This window comes from Camellia sinensis, chromosome 2 (assembly GCF_055761805.1).
Source record: "Camellia sinensis isolate YWXY chromosome 2, ASM5576180v1, whole genome shotgun sequence".
Taxonomy (NCBI): Eukaryota; Viridiplantae; Streptophyta; class Magnoliopsida; order Ericales; family Theaceae; genus Camellia; species Camellia sinensis.
The window spans coordinates 69,746,106-69,769,698 of NC_138962.1; the positions used below are offsets into that span (position 1 = coordinate 69,746,106).

Sequence of the window (23,593 nt, forward strand, 5' to 3'; positions counted from 1 at the left end):
TGTGAACCTTAAAAAAAAATGATTGTTAACATTAAATATAAAAAATAAAAATAAAATAAAAATGGGGATTAAAGTGGATTGGGGAAAATCCAAACCCATTAGGAAATGGGGAGGGTGGTACCCATGGGGAATGGGGAATGGAGAATGGAGAAAATTTATTATAGGGAAATGGGGATGGAGAATTAATATCCCCCATTAACCCCCATTGCCATCCCTGCGTCCAATGCATAGACGGGAGAAAATCCTATGCTATTTATGTATGGAGTTTTATCTAGATCAGACATTTCTTAATATAATTCTGAACAATCATTGCGTTAATTAACAAAATAATTAAAAAAGACAAATTAGCCTTGGGTTTGATTTTTAGAATCTGTTTATAGAGAAAAAAAAAAAAAAAAACAAACCAAATCAAGTCTTAAGTCTCATCAAATGGGGTCAGCTACATTAATCATTCTTCTCCACACGGCCCTATCAAAGGTCATTTCGTTAGTCAAATTAAGTAGATTCATATCTCTATTTATAACGTTTGCCAATGTTAATCTAGGCCTACTCCGTCCCCTAACACTCCCCTCTACCGTTATAGCATCGCATCTCTCTATTGATCTCTGTTGAATGTGACCAAACCATTTCAATCGATTATCTCTCAACTTATCTTCTATCGGTGCTACTCCTACCCATTCCCGAATACACTTATTCCTAATTCTATTTTGTTTAGTCTTGTCACACATTCACCTTAGTATCATCATCTCAGCCACACTCACCTTATCTACATGTTGTTTCTTAGTTGCCCAACACTCCGTCCCATACAACATCGCTGGTCTAATGGTCATTCTACAAATTAAAAAAAAAAATTAATTTGATGAAAAAGCCAAAAAAAAATAAAAAACACGTATAATTTTTATATATTTAAGTCCTGAGAGGTTCAATTATAAAAGGATCTTAATTTCTCAAATTTAACACAATTCACAAACAAATAGAAATATGGAGAGGAGTTCATAGAAAAATATAAAGTGAGTTTCTTGTATATAAAGTTGAGTATATAAAATACTAAAGTATATTTATGAATGTATTGGCTTTAAGGGTGCGAGAGACGAATTGAATTCACTTGTAAACTTATTTTCCTCCGTAGTGAAGTACTCTTAGATCATATTTGATTCATAAGATTAATAATGAAATATTAATAATTCTATTAAATTAGTGTGATATTCACTATTCAATTAGATTAATAATCCCATCCCTACCCCATTATTAATAATTCTACAAATTTGTTGAATTAATTATCCATTGGATTAATAATCTTAAATTAAAATGTTAAAACAAATATAGGATAATTGGACCCACGGATTAATAATCACAATCCCATACTCTAATCCTTCCAATCAAACATACCCTTATTGTATTGTCCATGAACGTAACCTATAAGGCGAACCACGTAAATCATTTGTATTATGGTATGTAATTGTTTTATTTTCCATTGATTGTTTATGATTACTTTAATACCCAAATTGCCACAGTTTCAAAACAGTCACAGTACTATTATACATAAGCTAGATGAAACGAATTGGGATCCTCCCCTTGAGGCCCCTCCTTCATTCCCTCCTTGTAGGGGCCTTCGGGTCTACTTTGAGGCCCAGTTTTGATAATCCGAACCGTTCATATTTTTAGATTTATTCAGTATATCATACCTGTAAAAAATCAAGTTGATCGAATATCATAAAGTATGTGTTCGGAAAACTGTTTATTAAAAAATAGTTTGTAGTCCCAATTTTCTGAACGCATACTTTCTGATATCCGATCAACTTGATTTTTTACAGGTATAATATACTGAATAAATCTAAAAATATGAACGATTCAGATTATCAAAACTAGGCCTCAAAGTGGACCCGAAGGCCCATGCAAGGAGGGAATGAAGGAGGGGGCTCAAGGAGGGGATCTGGACTCAGATGAAACAATTACAATGTGACAAACAATCCATTCACTAAGATACAAACAAATAGATTTGCAAGATTCGTCTCCTCTGGAAGTTCAACTTCCCTATGCAGAATGCAAACAGAGAAGCAAAAACAATGGGGTAAATAAGGAGCATAACAGCTACAATGGGTAAGTGATCATGTCTGTATCCAAAATAATCTCTTAAAAACGCCGCGACAGTTGTGGTTTCTCCAAACACCTTAATGTTCTGGTCTATATCTCCATACTGCGATGTAAGCATACCGTTTAGCGTCCAACCAAATCCACCACTTGGGAATTTGCTGCAAGAAGCGAAACATAAAATACAACTAGATTAGTATCGCTAAAGTTTCTAAAAACAACCGTTCTTTTAGAAACTGTTTTCAAATTTTCAAAAATTGGTTTTTGCTCATAAAAATGAAAACAATGAGTGCTTTCAAACTTTCATCAATATCAACCAATCAGGCGATTGGCACAAAACCTTGGGACCCTTGAATTTTAATAAACTCCAAAAACCAACAAGTTCTAATAGATCTATAGCATCAATATCAATATTAATATTATAATTTTAAGCACTTAGTAAAAAAACATTTCATTTTTATTAAGTTATGATTAATTCTCTATGTATCATGTTCAATGCATAAGATTTCCTCATTCTAGATGGCAAAAAAGTTTCACCTGTAAGAAAAACCAACAGAATGCTTTGTGAATTCATACATTTTCAGACTTCTACTCAACAAATTGTGCTAGATGATTTCGCTCATGATCCAATCTCCAAATTGAAAATGGTTCATTTACTCAGACCCAACAGAATACTTGTTGCTAGGGATTGAAAACTCAAAATTTTCAAGCAAATTTCCAGACTCTGAGCTGAGAGTTTAAAAATAGGACCTATGGGTCTGAGTAAAGAATTCAAGTTATAAAATGTAGTTTAGGAATAGGACTTACGGGTTTTCTAGGGACTTATGTGTGAAAAGAAAGATTCAGGTTTTAGAGGAGAGAGTAAGAGATATCATTAAAATAAAGTTATAATTTAGGGTTGTACAAGTTGACTCCTAGCAAACTAGGTAAATGGTAGCAAGATAGCATAATGGCTTTTTCCATGTTCTATTATCACCATAACAAATAGTTTATTTGTAATTAATAATCTAAATTGCAACAAAATGTTAGTTAAAATCAATGCAAATACCACAATTATGAAGCATTGATATTTCAAAATAGGTGTTGTAGTAGTGTTAGACACGTATGGGACACGGACATGGCGGGGACACATGTCTGACATCCCACATGGTGCGCCCATTTTCTTATGCCACATTGGTGCGTCCTTTTTCGTAATATTTATATACACAATGAGATACACTTCAAGGCATAGTGAGGTCTTATTTTAATTTTTAAAAGCTAATTTTGAGTGTCATATTGAAATATTTGAAAATATAAGGGTTAAATTTTAAAAATAAAAATAAAACTATATCAAACCATCGCCGATGCAATGTAGATCTAACCTCTTGTGAAGTTGAGACACTGGCTTCCAATGATCCTGAAGCCCTAATGCAACACAAATCTAGTCTTTGACTGATTTAAATTTAGTTTGCTTTTATGTTAAATTAGTGTTAATTTTCATTATTTTTGTTTGTTTATAGATGTAATAGTTATATACATAGCAAATATAATTTATATATATATTTTTTCTTTATTCTTGTGGTGTTCATGTCCTAATTTTTTTAAAATCACCGCGTCCCATGTCCTCATTCGTATCCATATCCATGCTTCGTAGTACCACAATAACTATAGGTTATTAGATTACCGGTTGAGGTATCAGAAATCCAGCGAACAGGTTGAAAATTGTGTAGAAGGCGGACTGTAAAATTGCAGCCACTGGAAAGCTCGGTATTATTGCAATAAGCAGCATTCCCAGATAACTGAAGTACAGTAATGTACAAAACATGGCATAAAAGTACCAGAAAACCTTATAAGCTGACCAATAATACCCAATCATTGGATATGTAGTAACCACAAATGCAATTGATGTTGCTAGGAGATTGGGAATCTCAATCGTGACCTACAAAATTAGCAGTCGCATTTAAGTATGTAGGAAGTGCTATTAACAAAAAGCTCATTAAAAAATTACTAGATAATAAAATTTCATAACAAAATCAAATATTTAAGAAATTTATACCTGAGCAAGTGCATAAGCCCACGAACCATACATCCCGGCAAACCTTTCCCGAAACAAAACAGATCGCTCCGTTGAGATATATGGTAAAATTGATGAGCAATTATTTATGCCCAAGAAGATCGTAGAGGAGAACATTGAACCAAATACATTGAAAAGGCTCTGCTGGTTCTTTCTATCAAATAAAAGGATTATTTATGTTAAGGCATGCTCAGAAGTCTATCCAATAAAACAATAATGGAATCCCAGATCCAATAAATATAGTCATCCGAGTTCAAAGGAATCAGAGAACTGCATTTGGTGGTATTTTTTGTCTATGAAATACATAATGCATACTTGAAAAGAAGAAAACAAAAAAAGTTTTAACAACGATTTTTTTTTTGGGATCAAAATATCCAATGATCCCAAAACAATTTGTTTCTGATATCTTCTAATCTATCAAACCATTGACAATCTAGTTCAATTTGATTTACTTACAATTTCTTTCCTTGATCCCAAAACAGTACCCTGAAAAGAAAAGATGCAACAATCATGTACACGAAACGCTGCAAGTTGTATGCAGGACTTCTCCAATAAGACAGGTGTTGCTTCCAGAGGCAGCATTTGAACTGTCCCCAACCATTTTGTGCAAAGCGGGTTGCGGGTTGCGGGTTGCGAAATACAACTCTTTTGAATCAGGAGGTGGAGTACTCCACCTATTTACAAGTTCTCTATTGTTCCTACAATCACAATGACTCTTTTGAATCAGGAGGCGAAATACACCAAGCAAGTTTGTAATGACCATCCTAACTCCAAAGAGAAAGAAGTAGTGAGCAGTTGAACTTACAGATACAAGACAGAGTTCTTATAAACTTGGGCGAAATCAACACCAAGTTCAGCTTTTGCCGATGTAGAAGTGACATCCAATATCCATGTTGCTGGATTGTAATTATTTTTTATCTTTGGCACCCCTGAGATATCCTGTTAGAGAGATGCTTGAAATTAAGATGAAGCAATACTTAAATTCCTACTTTTAGAAGCATATCATGTACACAAATTAAAGGGAAAAAACATCTAAGAGGTTTATGTATTCCTGCAGCAAACTGACCTCAAAATATTCGATGACACTGCTTGAATGTTGACCGAGTGGTCCAGAGTAAATAATTTGTCCGCCGGATTTCAATAGAATTAACTGCAATCAATATCAAGGAGGCATTAGACCTAATTTATTTACATTGAATCACAAATATGAAATTGGATTAGAATTAGAAGACAATTTTTAAAGTGGATGTTCTATGTAAACATCAAACAGGTTTTGAATTGATTATGCTCAAGTGACCAAATTTCACTGTGATGCAATAGAGGGCAACACATAGAAGGTCTAGCTATTATCTGTGAAAGAAATAAATAATTTGAAAGATTTTGGTGGTAAGGCACATTCAACATCATCAAACAATAGGAAACCTGTTGCTGAGCTTATAGAAACTCAGTCGAACTTCTACATTTAAAATGGTTGAAATACACATGGATAGACATTAACCCAATACTTCTGAGAAGTAAAGCTTAGATACCATGTTAGGAAAGCAGTTGCAATAATAGGTCAAGCAGTTAAGAGAATTGGCCACAATACCAACTCGCACAAAGATAATAATAGTAATACTAAATATTTGAAAGGCTTCAAATCAAGAGGTAACACTAGTCTTGAAGCTTGGCCCTTCCATGTGTCATTTCTTCAGTAGAAGGCATTTGGGAATGTAATTTTCTGGGCCAAGCTTACACTATTGAGTTCAAAAATGCTTTAGTTACAATCAAACAGCGTTAAAACTTGCATAATTAATTCCATTTCAGTATCCAAATTGTCTTTATGTTCCAAGTTCTCTTAAAATAGTTCATTAATTGCTTTCCTACCTCATCAAATGCTTCAAATATGTCAATGCTTGGTTGGTGAATGGTGCAAACAATTGTTCTTCCTGTTTCAGCCACGTTCTTCACTGCTCGCACAACAATTGCAGCTGCTCTTGCATCCAATCCAGTTGTAGGTTCATCCATGAAAATAATAGAGGGGTTAGCAACAAGCTCCACTGATATCGTAAGCCGCTTTCTCTGCTCAGTTGATAAACCACTAACACTGGGCATGCCAACCAAGCAATCTTTGATTTCATCAAGCTCAATGATCTCAAGGACTTCTTTCACAAATTCCTGCAAAGACGTGCAGCAGCAACAAAAGTAAAATAATGTTTAAACTATTGTTGTAGATTAAAGAGTAAATTTAACTTCCTTATATATAGGTCATACAAATTTAGTTTTTGAATCAATTTCAGGATGCAGACGTAGCCAAGCAGAATAAACCACTGATTCTTCAACTGTAATTTGTGGAGAATGTATGTCGGTTTGCTCACAGTAACCCGAAATCCTAGCAAACGTCTCCTGAACCTTAGGAAACCCTCCAATTCTAATATCTCCTTCAATAGTGCCACTAGTTTTTCTTCCAGCAAGAACGTCCATAAGAGTTGTTTTCCCAGCTCCACTAACACCCATCAATGCTGTAAGAACACCAGGCCTAAATACACCTGTAATGTCACAAAGAAGTTGGAGTTTTTTCTGAGTGAACCCCCTTTCTCTCATTGCCTGAGATCAAAGAAAAATGACACAATCAACCAATGCAGTTTGATCCAATTAGTTCTAAATATTTAACAGGTACAAAAGATTTATAAGAGATTTGTTTATATGATTACCATAGGGGTGTCAACATAGTATTGCACATTTTGAAACACCAGAGTTAGGGGTTCAAAAGGTAAAACCACTCGACCTGTAAAACAAGATTACCCACCCTTATTAAGTGAAACAGGAATAAACTTATAAGAAGATAAATGAAGGAAAAGAATCATGTGAAGCAATGGTTTCAATAATTATAAGAGAATGAAGAAAAATCTAAAAATACACGACCTTCATGAGATTTTGTAGTATTGTTAGGAGAATCTGTAGTTTTTGCTTCTGCATTGGCAGCACTGGAGGAATCTTCAGATCCTTGAATTTGGGAAAGCTTTTCATTTGAAATAATAGCACGAGAACCAGGAGCTGAATTCATTATGAAATGAAATAAGCACGTATCACTCTGCAATTCTTATGTTGACTTCATGTAATCAAAAGACAAACTTACGGTTTAAGAAGGTTAAGGCCAAGGTAAATCCAATGTTGAAAATTATTATAAATCAAAGTAAGGCGCCAAATGATATCCAAAATAAGTATCCGTGAAAGTGCAATCCACGGCTTTCAAGTGTTTCTTGCCCTATGGTAGTATTCGCTGTCAATGTCTAGACAAAATAGTGAAGAGCATAGAATGAATAAGCAGACTATGGCCATCTATTTTACTTGATTACTAAATAAACAGTAACATTATTGGCCAAATAACAAGTAGTCCCAAAACCTTTGTTAAATATCATAGATCCAGAAGTCTGTGCACCGACTCATATATTAAACTTTAAGGCTGTGTTTAGATCATGGATTTTGGTAGGGATTTGGAAAGGAAAAAGGAAAAGGTGAGTGAAATGTCAATGAAATATAAGTTATATTTTTTCTCCATTTCCCTATCCTTTTTTAAATCATTGTCAAAATCCATGATCCAAACACAGCCTAAAAGATCATCACAAGCATCTAATCTACAAATTATGATTACCATAAAAGGGTAAAATATCATATTATTTGGAAAAAAGAGAAAAATGACAGAAAGAGACACGTAACTCCAACTAAAATAAACAGTAAGCAGCAATATTACCAACAAGGATTGACATATCAATAAGATGTGCAGCGCCCAAATGAAGACAATTTTATGGATGAAAAAGTACCGGACAACTTAATTAGAATTCTGAACATCCCATGATATCTGGAAGAGAAGGTACAGAGTACAGAGGTTATGCTTGGGCTAATAAAAAATGAGCAATGAGGTATTGGAAAAATGATAAGTTAATGGTAAAAATTCCAAGCATTAGAGCATTGGTGAAAATAGGTGGAGTTCATGCAAAAGAAATGTGGTTCTTGTGAGGATGATCAATTGGATGGGATTCATGTTGTCTACCCAATAAATTGAGAAATTTTGTTGCTAAAGGTAACTGATATAAAGAATGATATCCTATATAATTGGCCTTCCAACATTATTGTTTAGAAGTGGCCCTCATCTAGCCCTTGCTAATGGGCTGCTGTATCAGCATGAAACTCATAGAATCTGTACAGTGTCACAAAAAGCAACTTCAATATTGTGTGTGTTAGAGGAAGCAACAACTCTGGCTTTCAGATACTCACATTTTGCCATCTTGGAGCAAGAAATTCATTTAAAGCAAGGCCTATCTCACCATATGTCATTGGGGAAAGCCAAAATCCCCAACTCAACCAAGTTGGCATAGATGCTGCAATCAACAAGACGGTTTAAGTTCATCTTCCTAAACAACTATAAAAAAATCAAATTGGAAAAGAGTTATTGAAGCCTTACATTTTGGGATAAGGAAACCACTAAATAAAAAGACAAACAAGATCAACATACTCCCAGCTGTGTTAGAAGCGACCACAGTGCGGAAAATAGATGCTAAGAAACGAAACATGGATGTTGCTGCTAAGTGTACCGCAAAAGATAGAAGGAACTGGCGAAAGAACCTAAAATACGAGGCAATGATAGAAATTAATACAACATTAAGATGTTTATATTGGATAGCTTGATATACAATGTTGGGCCCATTTCTTATCAGCTTATGTTTTTGGCACTACTGGTGATCTAACAGTTTGTGTTGGGTATGCGTGTTTATTTGAAAGTACTAGTGAAGATTGCAGCTGCTGGATGACTAATCCATGAAAAAACTGAGTTAAATTGCTGAGTAGTTGATACAAATATTGGTACAAATGGTGACAACTTGTTCAAATCAAAGACATATTTGAAGGAAAACAATATATCTATATATATATAATATACAAGGAAGAATAAAATGTAAGCCTTGTCAAGTGAAACTAACCTTCCAGCCTCAGGACTGTATCCAATGACATAATAAGTCAGAGATGTCCAAACTAGAGCTACCAACATTGAAAGAGGAACCTTGAGAATGGTGGCTGGGATTGCATATGCCCAAGCTGGATAGAAGTACAAATCTCGCTGTTTGTAGAAAACTGCAAGTCTTCCAACAGTCATGGACAGCTCCGGGAATCCATCAAAAAAAAGTATGATGAGAGCATAGAACAAAGCACCCAGATAATAGTTTGCATGAATGGCATCAACAGCCAGTCGAGTTCTCAAAAATACAGTCATTGTGATAGATGCAATGATAACAAGCTGCAGTGAACAAGAATTGAAGCTTCTGTAAGTTATATGGGGGCTTAGATACAAAGATTAACAATTCAACACTGACACAAAATGCATGAATGGCTAAAAATTAAATTCCAAGAACAAAAAGTATGGTAGAATAAGAAAGTACTGATCAAAACCTGGACTGATTTGAATACATAAATAAAAGAATTCCTCCTCATGAGAAGAAGTTCCCTTGAGATGCAAGCTCTAAAGAGTGCCCATTTAGAAAGAGAATATATGCTAAAAGAAATTGCATTCTTGTGGCTCTGAGACTTCATAAACTGCTTTGATAATTCGTCGTCTAGCTTTTTCCCAAAGTTAGATTCCTTGAATTTCTTGGAGAACATATCAGCAGAAATGTAATTGCAAGGTCGTTCAGCTTGGTGCCAGTACTGAGCTTGATCTTTTTTTGACATAACCTGTGTTAATGTAAATTGTAAATTGTGTAAATTACCACACCACCAACTCCACCTACCATCTCCACTACCACCCACCACCTCCACTACCATCCACTACCACCACTCACCTACCTCACCTACTCCCAAATCCTCTCCTATATAATAGCTTGTAATATACAAAATATATACAACAATCTTGTAATCAATCAATATATCAATCAATATACATCAATCAATAATAATACATCAATTTATTTTTCATGGTATCAGAGCTAGGTTAACAACCTGTTCATTCTGCTTCACCGGCGGGCGGCAGTCTCGCCTTGGCCGCCCGCCGGACCTCTACACATACCTTCTCTCCCGCTGTTTTGATTCGGAGTTAGCAGAAGCGTCACATATTGATCCACACACTGCCATACACACAGACACCACAACACACACATGGGCTGAGGGCTCTGGCTCTCTTTCTCTTCAGAAGGAAGCTGTCACTCTCTCAGTTTCCAGATCTCATTTTGAAGGCAGTCGTTCAAAATCAAAGTTGTCTTCATGTTCATCCTCCAACCAAGAAATAACTGTGTCGTCTCTGTTTGTAAAATTGAGAGAGAGAGATATCCACACAGTTGGGCAAGCATGGAGCATCGATCGCCATCATGGGTCGACGCAAAAACGTCCTAGACTCTGCTGTCTCTGGTCTCCGATCTCTGGGCATCCAGGCTATTGGGCTTGAGGGAGATGTTCGCACGGCAGCGACCACACGGCCACGGCCACCACCGGCAACCCAACCCCCAGCAAGATCTTGATCAACGGACCATTGTCGTCTGAAAAGTACTCCACAGTCAAAGTACTCCCGAGACTCGATCTCCCTCTCTCTCTCACTGATTTCTTCCCTCTCACTACACACGGCAGCACACACACATAGAGACACCACACATGCAAACCCATCTATCTCTCTCTCTCTCGGCTTAGGGAGAGAAAGGTGAGAGAAAGGGGGAAGAGAGACCCAACACACACCCAGATACATGCATACACACATACACGGGTTATCTTTCTCTCTCTCTCTCTCTCTAGAAATTTATTCGGTGAGGATTAGTGTGCCTAACGTGGGGGGGGGGGGGGGCAAGTCTCATCAACATGTGAAACCCTAAAAAGAAGTTCCCACTATACCACTCTCTAATTATTTTTCTTTCTTTGCTTTTTCGTGGGCCAGAGAGTACACCACTTTCTTTGCTTTTTGCTTTTTCGTAGAATTCAACAAACCACACCACGTTCCCACCACACCATTTTACTTTTTTTATTTTATTTTATTTTATCTTCCATTTTACTAAAAAAAAAAAAAAAAAAAAAAAAAAAAAAAACAGACGAAGAAGACGAACTGGACGAACTGCACACCAAATTCATTTTATTCCTGTCGGGACTCACCCCGATCCATTTTACACAAAAAAAAAAAAAAAACACAAAAAAAAAACACAAAAACAAAACAAACACCACCCATACCCAACAACCTCATCCACAGGCGGGATTTTTCTTCTCTACTCTGCAGCCGGTCTCTTCTTTTTGCCTCCGTCCTGGGCGGCCTTTGCCGGTGTTGCCTCCGTGTTTCCCACTCCACTGGGCACGATCACTCCACCATACTCCTCCACTGCAGCATATGGTGGCCCTCCAAATCGGAACATCACGGTGGCCTTCCGCTTCAGCTCCTTGTTTTCTGCCCTTAGCACGCTTATCTCTGCTCGCGCATCCTTATACATGCGTTGGAGCAGAGCCAGCTGGGAGTTTAATTGCTGCACCTCATTTGTCCTACTCTGCAGCCGGTGCGACAAGTTTGTGACCGCCGTCATGGACTCCACACATGCCTTCAAAGTATACTGATTAGCCTCCACATCCGTTTGCACTGCCATTTTTTGCTCCACCGACTGCATCGGAAAGTTCAACGGAGCAAACCCAGTGGTGTTTGGTTGAGGTTCACGGGACACCGCACCAGTTTTCTCTCTTGTTGACTCGTTGAGGTCTGGAAAGAGAGTGAGTAGACTCCGGGAAGACGAGGCCATTTTCTAGGCAACCGAGTCTTACAGACTATCTCTCGCAACAGAGTGTTACAGACTCTCTCTCTCAGCACAACGAAGAGTTTTTTAGAGAAATTCGCAGGTTTTTTGTCTCTGTCTCAGCCTCTGCCTCAGCCTCAGGTTCAGTCTTGGTTATATAGCCGAGGCAGCCACGCGCATCGCGCGCCTCTTGACGCCAGACACCCCGGGCACGCCAGCCAAAGCACTCACGTGCCTCGCCATCATCTCTGGCACGCCTTTTGATGGCTCGCCGCTCGATGATTTTTGTCGGGCACATCTTTTGATAAAGTGGGCACGCCTTTTGAGGGCACGACTTTTGAGGGCTCGATATCTACATCCATGTATATCTTTTGGGCAGCCTATATACACACTCATACAGTGTCTTCTACACCGGCCAGCTTTATCAATCCCTTTGTTTCAACCTCAAATAGGTTTCTCTCTTCACACCTATTTGAGTTTGAGGGGGGGTTATACACAGTATCATGTATAAGTCGCTCATGGCGCACTGTGCATCACTACAACCTCTGCTACAACGGTCCGACATGACCCCATAAACTGTCTTCTACAACGGTCTGACACGACCACACAGTGTCTGCTACAACGGTCCGACATGACCCCGTAAACTGTCTTCTACAACGGTCCAACATGACCCCGTAAACTGTCCTTCTATAACGGTCCGACATGACCCCATAAACTGTCTTCTACAACGGTCTGACACGACCACACAGTGTCTGCTACAACGGTCCGACATGACCCCGTAAACTATCTTCTACAACGGTCCAACATGACCCCGTAAACTGTCCTTCTATAACGGTCCGACATGACCCCATAAACTGTCTTCTACATCGGTCCGACATGACCCCGTAAACTGTCCTGCTACAACGGTCCGACATGACCCCGTAAACTGTCTTCTACAACGGTCCGACATGACCCCATAAACTGTCTTCTACATCGATCAGACATGACCCCATAAACTGTCTTCTACATCGGTCTGACACGACCACACAGTGTCTGCTACAACGGTCCGACATGACCCCATAAACTGTCTTCTACATCGGTCCGACATGACCCCGTAAACTGTCCTGCTACAACGGTCCGACATGACCCCGTAAACTGTCTTCTACATCGGTCCGACATGACCCCATAAACTGTCTTCTACATCGGTCTGACACGACCACACAGTGTCTGCTACAACGGTCCGACATGACCCCGTAAACTGTCTGCTACAACGGTCCGACATGACCCCGTAAACTGTCTGCTACAACGGTCCGACACGACCATACCGTGTCTTCTACAACGGTCTGACACGACCATACCGTGTCTCCTATCCTGTTTTATTTTATTTATCAGTTTATTTTTCTGTTTTGTTACTCTCTCCAAACTCAAGTTGGCTAGTACCTATCCTCCTTGAGTTTGAGGGGGGTTGTTAATGTAAATTGTAAATTGTGTAAATTACCACACCACCAACTCCACCTACCATCTCCACTACCACCCACCACCTCCACTACCATCCACTACCACCACTCACCTACCTCACCTACTCCCAAATCCTCTCCTATATAATAGCTTGTAATATACAAAATATATACAACAATCTTGTAATCAATCAATATATCAATCAATATACATCAATCAATAATAATACATCAATTTATTTTACAACCTGCAATGTAGTAGTTAAATTGTTAACCACTAACTCATATGAAAGTAAGCTTCATGTGTGGCCAAACGTGCAAGTATTATAATTATTAAATCGGTAGTGAAGTTTGAATACAGGATCTACTTAGTCACCAACTCATTAAAACTGCAATTGTCAGAGAGGGACAACTTTATTATTTATATTATCAATATGGCAGATAAAAGTTTAAGGTACCCCTTGAAGAAAATAAGAGTGTGAGTAAGAATTCAATATAAACCACTATAAACTTACCTCTTGGAGGAAGTCGGCTACCCCTTTCCTTTCAGGACACCTAAACCCACAATCCTCAAAAAATTCTAGAATATGACTACGGGGTCCATGATACACAATCTTCCCTTCCGTCATCAAGATGATGTCATCAAAGAGATCAAAGGTTTCTGGTGCAGGCTGAAGAAGTGCCACGAGTATAGTAGCATCTGCAATATGTGCTAGCTGTTGAAGACAAGCAACAATCTGATATGTGGTGGAACTGTCTAAGCCATTTGATATTTCATCCATAAACAGAGCTTTTGTGGGACCTACAATCATCTCGCCTGTGACATACCAATACAAATTATTGTTCAAGAAAAAAAAAGCATGCACATAGTAACAACATTCAAGGACATGAGTTGAATGTTGCTCTTTTCTTGATAATGGTAATGTATTTTTTCCAAAGACTAACACCAATGCCAAATATGATGTAGTCATGAGTTGAATTTTACTTTTGTTTTTTGTTATCCTAGTTGTGAGTTGAATTATCTGCTGAAGCTGTCAAACTCAAGCATTCAAACTACATATACGCCAGACCAGAAAAGAAAATCAGAAAGACTACCTGTGGTCAATCTCTTGTTTTGACCCCCTGAGATACCTCTTCTCATGGCATCTCCAGCCAGTGTGTCAGCACAGATATCAAGTCCCAGAATCTGATTAACAAATGGAAGTGATGGCCAAATCATCAACAGGTAAAAACATTTGTATGAAGTATAAAGAGGAAGATCAATGAAAGCTCTGTTAAAAGTGTTACTTTTATGATGTAGTCAGTCTGGAGGGTTGTCTTTTGTCCTTCAACAGAAATTGCCTGTTAAAAGAAGATATAGTTAAAAATTACAGTAGATAAGCTCATCAACTTACTAAGATTATCATAAATGTAATAAATGACCTTAGCATTTTGTCAATTGATGTCAGCTTGCATTTTAAGATGAATTCTGTTTTTAAGTAAAATGATTTTGAGGTGTCCTTAGCCTATCAAACCAATTATTATGCCAGCATCAATCGAATGACAGAGATTTAAGCGCAGCATCGCTACCAATGCAACAAATCATACTTAGCAAGCAGTCACCTAAATGGGCTATGTTGTTAAATTGAAAACTGAGAGTAAGTGTGTCAATATGTAATTGTTTAGTAGATTAAGGATAACCACATCCAATTACCAGTATGCATGCCATCCAAATTAGGGAATGGCTCTTGTGTCAGATATCGCAACCAAGTATCTCACAAGGTCTTATCACATACATAAAATACAACTAAGAATTTGGGCCAAGCGTCTGTGTTTTGTGGAAAGATTCCTCCAAATTAGAGATTAGAATTTTGTTTTTAAAGTACGTAACAAATTTTTTTACCTGCATCAATTAAATGAGTTGCCATCTCATAGTATAAGGCAGATATCTCATAACACTGTCATTCACACCACTACTATTGTGCTTGTAAGCTGATTTTCTTACTAATCCAGAATAAGCTCCTAATATTATAAATTTATGCTGACTATTGTTGCACTTCTGTTTGTTTTGATAGAAGTATTATCAATACACAATTCTTTTGCAAAAGATTAAGCTTGCAAGTTTCTATCAACCATTTTTTTCTCTTTATCACTAAAGTTGGAAAATGTAATTAGGAAACCTGAGAGAAAGTTGTTTGAAGCCTCCAATAATTAAAAAAATGAAAAATAAAGATAAATGAGAGAGAGAGAGAGAGAGAGAGAGAGACACACACACACACACACACTCAGACCATCACCATTCCATATGCACAGAAAAAATAACATCCGTGTATTCCTACAAAACCGACAAAAGCCTGTACACAGACTCTGGTTTCTCATGGGGTAACATTCCAGTTTCCGCAGATTCCATCCCTCAAGAAACATAGTGGAAACCCCTGAAACATGGGAAAAAAAGAAGACCAGAGAAACCAAAATTACCTTCATGTAAGTATCTATGTCTGGGTCTGGAACAATTCCTGCTTGTTTCTCCCTTTCACTGACCTCAATCATAATATCTGGCAAGCAAGAAACAATTTAATTCAATTACCATTAGTACCATTAGTTGATAAGGAATCTACAAATAATATGATCCTTGTTGCTGTTTGATGCACCCATACCTGCTCGGCTTCCTACGCCCTGACAGCGAGCTGAAAAATCAAGCGTTTCCCTCACAGTCATTTCAGGGATGTGTAGGTCATTTTGACTTATATAAGCAGAAGTTTTCTGGGGAATAAACTCTTCCAATTTGTACCCATTATAAGAAACTTCTCCTGCAACCTGTTGCAGAAAAAGGATGAACATACGGAAATGTTATAATGTAGGAAATATGTATGAAAATAGCTCTTGAAGGCAACCAAAAAAGAGTTCAATGATTGTGTAAATGTTAACCTAAACACACCAGATACAATGAACTAAGTAATCAATCGAACAGTAGTTATATCCTATTTCTTATGGGTTGCAGAATTGTGGGTTTTTGTGGTAATTGAGCATATTTGGAATGCAATTCATTGTCCACTTTTTGCACAAGAAGTACAGGAGCCCAATTTTTTGAATTGTTTATCAACTCCAAGTTAACAGTTCTCCCAGTGTTGTAACCAAGACTAAATGATAGCTGGATCACTTCAATAAACTGAGTGGAGCTTAGAAGCGTATATCTGCTAGGCAAAAGACCAGCAGAATATAATTTTCTTGGAAGAGAATATTATTAACTTGTAACAAAGTTGAATAAGGCTATACAGTTTCTATTTGTTTCTACATATTTATGTGTTGAGCCAACTTTCAAGATTAAACGACAGTGCTTGGGAGTATATGAAAAGGGCATTGCTATTCTAGCCCAAAAATTAGACCTACTTTTCAAACTCAATGACGTGGTAGCAAATTAAAATATGTAAGGCAACTCTCTCTCTCCTATCTTCTCTAATCATCAACCAATCATCTCACTTTACACATTATTGGGTCTAGCAAATGAACTTGTATATCATTTTCCATATGAAAAACATAAGAATCAGCTGAAACCAACCTTTCTTTAGAGGACAATATTACCAATTAGAACCCAAAACACTTTAATTTGTAAAGTCCAAGCAGGTTCTAATTATACTTAAGATCATTATTGTTCATTCTAATGTTGATCAAGTATCTACCAACATTTCTGTTATTAAGAATATTAATCATTTAAAAAAGCTAGAGACCTTGAGAGATTTGTTTAGATTTCCAGAAAGTGCTTTCAATAAAGTAGTCTTTCCACATCCTGGAGGACCAAGCAGCAAAGTCATCCTGCAGCAAAAATCAGCCTACTTGAGTAGAATATTAAAATATGCAAATTTTCAAAGAAAAAAAAATGATGAAATGGGATTTCTTTTCATGATTTTGAAACTATAGAAAGATATCTTTCCACAAACAGCATAACATAGGAAACAGATAATCAAAGATATGGATAACAGAAGTTCACTAAGCATGTAAAACACTGAGATGAATCCACAATAAAATTGTTTACCCAAGTTAAACTCACTTTCAATGTCAACGGTGGTAATTCAACCTTAAAACTTGGCATGCTTGTCAAATTTTATTATATTAAACCAAATATTAAACAGCTCAACCTCCAAATACTAACTGCAATTTTTCAACTGTATTCAATTTCAGTTACAACTGAAAGGATGGACCAGTGCAGTGGACCTTCCAAAGTGAAGATACAAACCACTATAGCAACACTGAAAACGCATATATAGTTTGAGTTGTTTAACTCAACAAATTTAAAGAGTCAAATTGATTCAATTACCACACAAGCTCTAAATTTCTTGAGTCTGTTATCAATATATACATTCCTATTGATTTCAAAGGGATAATAATACTTGCCGTAAGGCAAGTCATGTTTTATGGAAAGCTGTCTGTGCTACCAACAATTTGAATACTGATAACAAGATAAGGAAATATGTCTGTGAGGGTGTGACCATATGCAATGAATATCAATAGTCAACCATTGCACTGGAGTAGAACAATTTGCCTCAAGCAACCACATCACTCTTTTTACTTTTCTGCATATCTTTTCATAAAAAGTCAAAAAGTCACTACAATAGCGTGTTCTCAAATGAGGCCTGACACTAATAAAAAATAGGGGGAAAAAAGGAAGGTACATATGGCTATCAGGAGAGACCCAAAAAAAAAAAAAGACAGATTATATCCCCTAAGCTTCAAACACACCTTCCAGGCTTAATGATTCCACTGATGTCATCAACGATGGTAATCCTGGCCTCTTGTGACTTCATACCAGGAAGCTTGACCAAATCCTGTTAAGCAAATTTCACCAATTAATCAATTTAGGCACTTGCATGGATAACAGCGGTTCTAATTTATTATAGGCTGCTTTTGGAAATGATAAACCCAAAACATGGATTCCCTGACCATTTGTTTTTGCAACTAAATAGTAAGTCAAACAATACATGGATCATTTTTTATTTTTACTGAGTTATACACTGATAAATGTTTGACTTATTCGGCTTAAGGGCTGGTCCTTCTACTCTTAAATGGATACATAAATGTGAATGCAGATTCAGAAACATATGCAACGAGTTGGATAAGATTGGATAATAATTAAAAATTAAAAATTAAAAAAAAAAAGAAAATTATCCAGATTAAAGCCTTGTTTGGCAATAGGCTATTTTAGTAATTTTTGGCTTTTTGGCTAAAATATAAGATAAAAAAAACTAGTATGTTTGGGATATTTTTTGATTTTTACGAAAAACGTGTTAAAAGTATAGAGAAAATAGAATCTAACTTTTTTGTTGTATAATTTGTTGGCTTTTTGAATTTTTTATAAAGAAAATAAAATCTTTGGCTATTTGACTTTTTATTAAAAATAAATCTTAACCATTAGAAATAATTAATTGAAATGAATTGGTTGAAATTTAGATGGCAGGTAGAGCACGGTTGTATTCATCTAGAATCAACTCATATCCATGAAAACCTTTACCCAGACAATATCCGCAGGTGGACAAAACCTACCCAAATGCATACCAACAATAAGCTATAATGTTGCTTCAAGAAAATTAGATACTTACAAAAAGAATGCTTTTGAAAGAATTCCATAGAGTTGGAAGGGGCTTGCCATGAACCACCTCACACTCTGCTTCCACTCGCAAATTGTTATATCTCACTTCCACTGTTGGCAATTTTACACCAACCCTACAAGAATCAATTTAAAGGTTAACCCAATAACCCATCCTTACATCCTTGCAAGGTAATGATGTAAGAGTATATCTACACATAAAATTAGAGATGAAATGGGTAACCACCAGCACGGATCAAGATTGAAAATTTTGGTAAGAACAATCAATAGTGCTAAGGCACTATAACAAGTTAAAATTTAAGACTACCGACTTCATTTCTTGACACACAGACCTTGTAGCATTAATGCCGTTGAATGGTATAAAGATGTGAAAACACATACAATGCATACAAGTATATGCAGGTGCATATTTATATGTATGTCTAGGTGCGTTTGCGCCATGTATGTGCACCTTCTGTCCTGCCAAGCTGTGTCTGATAGAAAACTTTGCCAAACATAAACTAAAAAAATCATTAAGGATTGAATTTTATACATGAAAATTATAGGAATTTCTACTATACAAAATGTGTATACGTATCTTGATCCATAATAATATGAATATCCCTTTTGAAAAAGAGAAATCTTGAATAGAAGACATTGATTTTCAAACCACTTCACTCGAAATCTTGAATAGAAGACATTGATTTTCAAACCACTTCACTCTCTCTAACCGATGGAAGTCTTCTTGCGGTGACAACTTAAATTTTGGAATAGAGAGCGATTTGAGACCTTATCCTATTTATACTAGTAATCTTTCCATCAATGAATCCATTTATTCAATGAACCTCATTAGATAGATTAGTGTATCTTCTGCATTTATAATAGATACATAATGCATCTCTAAGATTTATTCATAATGAATCTATCACATTCAATACATTGACACTATCTCAATCATTAGATAGATTAGTATATCTTCTACATTCATAATAAATACATAATGCATCTCTAAGATTCCTTTATAATGAATCTATCACATTCAATGCATTGACACTATCTCAATTTTGATGCATGAAACGTATAAGTATGAATTTCATTTTATGATGATGTTTCGCGTAACTAGTGCATAGCCTTGATTTATACTTGTCCAATTTTATCTTTGTTTTTGGTAAATCTTTTATTCTATTGATATTAAAATAAAAAATTGTAAATTATTGAACAAGTAGTAATTAAGATAATACCTTATGCACTTATAATGTTTTGTTACACACTTTATGAGAATGTTTTGTTGCACACCTTATGAGTTGAAACATTGTTGATTAGCTCAACTGAAGTTCAACACTATGTATGTTTGAACAACTGAGATGATTAGTATAATAAATATAGCAATGAGTTTTTCTGCCCAACGGTGATAAACTTCTCACGTGCTTTAGTTAATAAAATAATATAAGACATTGAGTTTTTCTGTTGAACGGTGATAAACTCGTTACGGTCTTAATAATTATTTTATTCATTTTATGTTGTTTATTTTTATTAGTTATCTCATTTACTTTTATGAAATTGCTAAAATTTATTGTTATTCTGCCTAATGGAAAGATAACTTGATTTCATATCTAACTAATTATGTTTTCTAGTTAGATATATTTAACTTGTGGTGTTATTTTTATTCATGACATGGAAAAGTAATTTTCTTGATTATATTAAGTTATATAATGGATATTATGTGTTTGCAACATTAAATCCTACTGTAATTAATAGTTACTTGTCTCGTATTGAAACTTTGAGTGGAACTAATTTTAAGAAATGGAATAAAAAAATTGGAATTGTTTTGGAAATTATGGATTTAGACTATGCATTAAGAGTCAGCACCTACAAAAGTAAGAAGAAGAAGAATGCAAATGATTAAACTCACAAGGCTAATGAAGAAAATAAGATTCGATGCCATTTCTGTCGAAAAGACTGTCTATGTTTTAAAGGTTGGTTGGACAAGAAATGTATATAATATTCAATGCTTTGTGTCTTAATCCTTTTTGGTAGATGTTCCATCAAATTCTTGGTGGATTGACACTAGTGCAAGTGTTCACATAACAAATTTCATGCAGGGATACCTTACAAGTTAAAAATTAAATAAAGGAGAATAAACCATTATGGTCGGGAATAGAATAGAACTGGACGCTGCGGCTATTAGCACCCTCCGTTTAATTTTAGACCCTGGTTTCATTTTAGATTTAGTAAACATAGTTTATGTTCCCGTTTTTTACTAGAAACTTAATTTTTGTTTCACAACTTGATTCCCATGGTTATGAATTAAGTTTGGAAATAATGGAGTAACCTTTGTGCATGCCTATATAGGTATGTATAGCCATATATTTTGGAACACAAGGGAAAAAACAAACAACTAATACTTACTTGTCTATTCTTTTTCTCTGTTTATGCAACAAGCGAAGATTGTCATTCTCAATGTGTTTGATGAGCTTGTCAATAAACATATTTCGTTCTAGAGCATCAAGCTTAGTAACATCGACCACCCGTTTTCCTTGAGCATCAACTTTGCTTCCATCATTTTCATCAAACAAAGATGATCTCAACCTCTCAAATGTAGGCAGTCTCTCAATTGCAGCCCACTGTAAGGCGCATTCATCATCAACGTCATCCTTTACATAACTCAAAGCTGAAATGCTCCTGAAACTAGAGGTATGGCGCTGAAACGATGACCTCAAACTTCTTCCTATCTCTGCCAGTTCAATTCTCAGTGATTCTATCTCATCATCACCAACCAATTGAGCCATACTGGATAGCCCAGGAGAGACTCAAGTAGGAAATGATAGGACAAGATACAAAAGGGCAGATGCATATATATATATATGCAGTCTTCTCGTTGGCTTTAGACTAAAGATTGATGAGGTAAGGGCACGTCATGCTTGTTTGTATGTTTTACAAAGAATGATGAGATAAGGCAATGCATCATGCTTCTCTGAACAACAGAGTTGAAGATATTCTTCTGTAGATAATATGATCCATGTATTACAAGAAGTCCTTCTGAGAGAGAGAGAGAGAGAGAATTACTTATATAAGTTGGCTCATGCCCAGGCCCCAAGAAAAAAAAAATGGTATTCCACCAACACAAGTTACAATGACAAGGTAGTTGACTTTCTATTAAACCGATGCTTAATCCATCAGAGTTCAAACTTTTTAGTACATAAATAATTTAGCAGTATTTTGGGTTAATGCCTTATATGCTCTATTGCCTTTATTAATAAATTTTTATTTATTTTTTGGGTTAATGCGTGTTGCAGAGAGGAGTGATTAAGTGCGCAGTCTGATAATTCTGCAGGCATCCCTAAAAAGAATAATATATTCCTCAGTTGTTAGAGCATGACTAAGTATATTCTATGTTTCTTCCTCCAAATGAAACAAGGACAATCATATAGGCCCAAGGAAAACAATAGGGGGGAGGGGAAAAGCAGTAATTATCTATGATAATGTTTGGTAAAAGTCAGAGAGAGAGAGAGGTACAGAGGGAGTTCAGTTGCTTACAGTCTGTTTGGTAACGTTTAAGTTTTCAATTTATATTTATAAAAATTTTATAAATTGATTTTTATTTATTTTTTGTTTATTTTTAGAAAGACATAAACTACAAACGCGCTTCGTAATTGACAAAATGTTTAAAAAAATTTAAAAATATAAAAAAGAGTGAGAAATGGCAAGTGGTGGCAAGTGGCGGTGGAAGACGGTCGTGGAAAGTGGTGACGGTAGGTGGTGGGTAGTGGGTGATGGTGGGTGGTGGCGGGAGGGTGGTGGATGGGTGGGTGACGGTAGCAGGTGGTGGGTGGTAGCGAGTGGGTGGTGGTGGCAGGTGGGTGGCGGATGGCGGGTGGTGGCGGGTGGGTGGCAGGTGGTGGTGGTGGGTGGGTGGGTGACGGTAGCTGGTGGTGGGTGGTAGCGAGTGAGTGGTGGTGGTGGCAAGTGGGTAGTGGCAGGTGGGTGGCGGGTGGTGGTAGGTGGTGGCGGGTGGTGGTAGTGGGTGACGGTGGCGGGTGGTGGGTGGTAGCGAGTGGGTGGTGGCGGGCGGGCGGGCGGGTGGGTGGGTTGGTGGGTGATGGTGGCGGGTGGTGGGTGGTAGCGAGTGGGTGGTGGTGGTGGTGGTGACAGGTAGTGGATGGCAGATGGCGGGTGGTGACGGGTAGGTGGGTGGGTAGGTGACGGTGGGGGGTGGTGGATAGTAGCGAATGGGTGGTGGTGGTGGGTGGTGGTGGCAGGTGGGTGGCGGGTGGGTGGTGGGTGATGGTGATGGTGGTGGTGGTGGTGGTGATGAGTGGTGGTGGGTGGTGGTGACAGATAGATGGCGGGTGGTGATGGGTGGTGGTGGCGGGTGGGTGGCAGGTAGGTGGTGGTGGTGGGTGGCTAGTGGTGGATAGTGGGTGGTGAGTGGTGGATAGTGGGTGGTGAGTGGTGGTTACGGGTGGTGGTGGCGGCGGCGGGCGGTGGATGGTAGTAGCGGGTGGATGATAGGTGGGTGGTGGGTGGTGGGTGGTGGTGGCAGGTGGTGGGTGGTGGTGGTAGATGGGTGGTGAGTGGTGGTGGCAGGTGGTGGTGAGGGGTGGGTGGTGGTGGCGGAAGACGGTGGTGGAAAATGGTGGTAAGTGGTGGCTAGTATTGGGTGGTAAAAAAAAAAAAAACTGAAAACTAAAAACGGAAACATATTTTTTAAGTTTATATTTTTTGG

The 23,593-nt window shown here is 37.2% G+C and overlaps 1 protein-coding gene across 1 annotated transcript; it reads right to left on the reverse strand.

Moving 5' to 3' along the window:
- Positions 1-1,947: 1,947 nt before the first annotated feature.
- On the reverse strand, positions 1,948-21,760 carry LOC114303344 (pleiotropic drug resistance protein 3). The gene is given in 26 exon segments (XM_082914791.1): positions 1,948-2,228; positions 2,230-2,252; positions 3,755-4,009; positions 4,127-4,298; positions 4,601-4,764; positions 4,767-4,842; positions 4,950-5,083; positions 5,211-5,294; positions 6,011-6,301; positions 6,398-6,730; positions 6,838-6,911; positions 7,049-7,180; positions 7,263-7,416; positions 8,402-8,505; positions 8,589-8,749; positions 9,103-9,416; positions 9,569-9,850; positions 13,823-14,124; positions 14,403-14,493; positions 14,595-14,648; positions 15,765-15,841; positions 15,944-16,103; positions 17,015-17,099; positions 18,024-18,109; positions 18,881-19,004; positions 21,277-21,760. Coding segments are annotated over 26 exon segments (4,362 nt in total). The 5' UTR covers positions 21,657-21,760; the 3' UTR covers positions 1,948-1,978.
- Between the last annotated feature and the right edge of the window lie 1,833 nt (positions 21,761-23,593).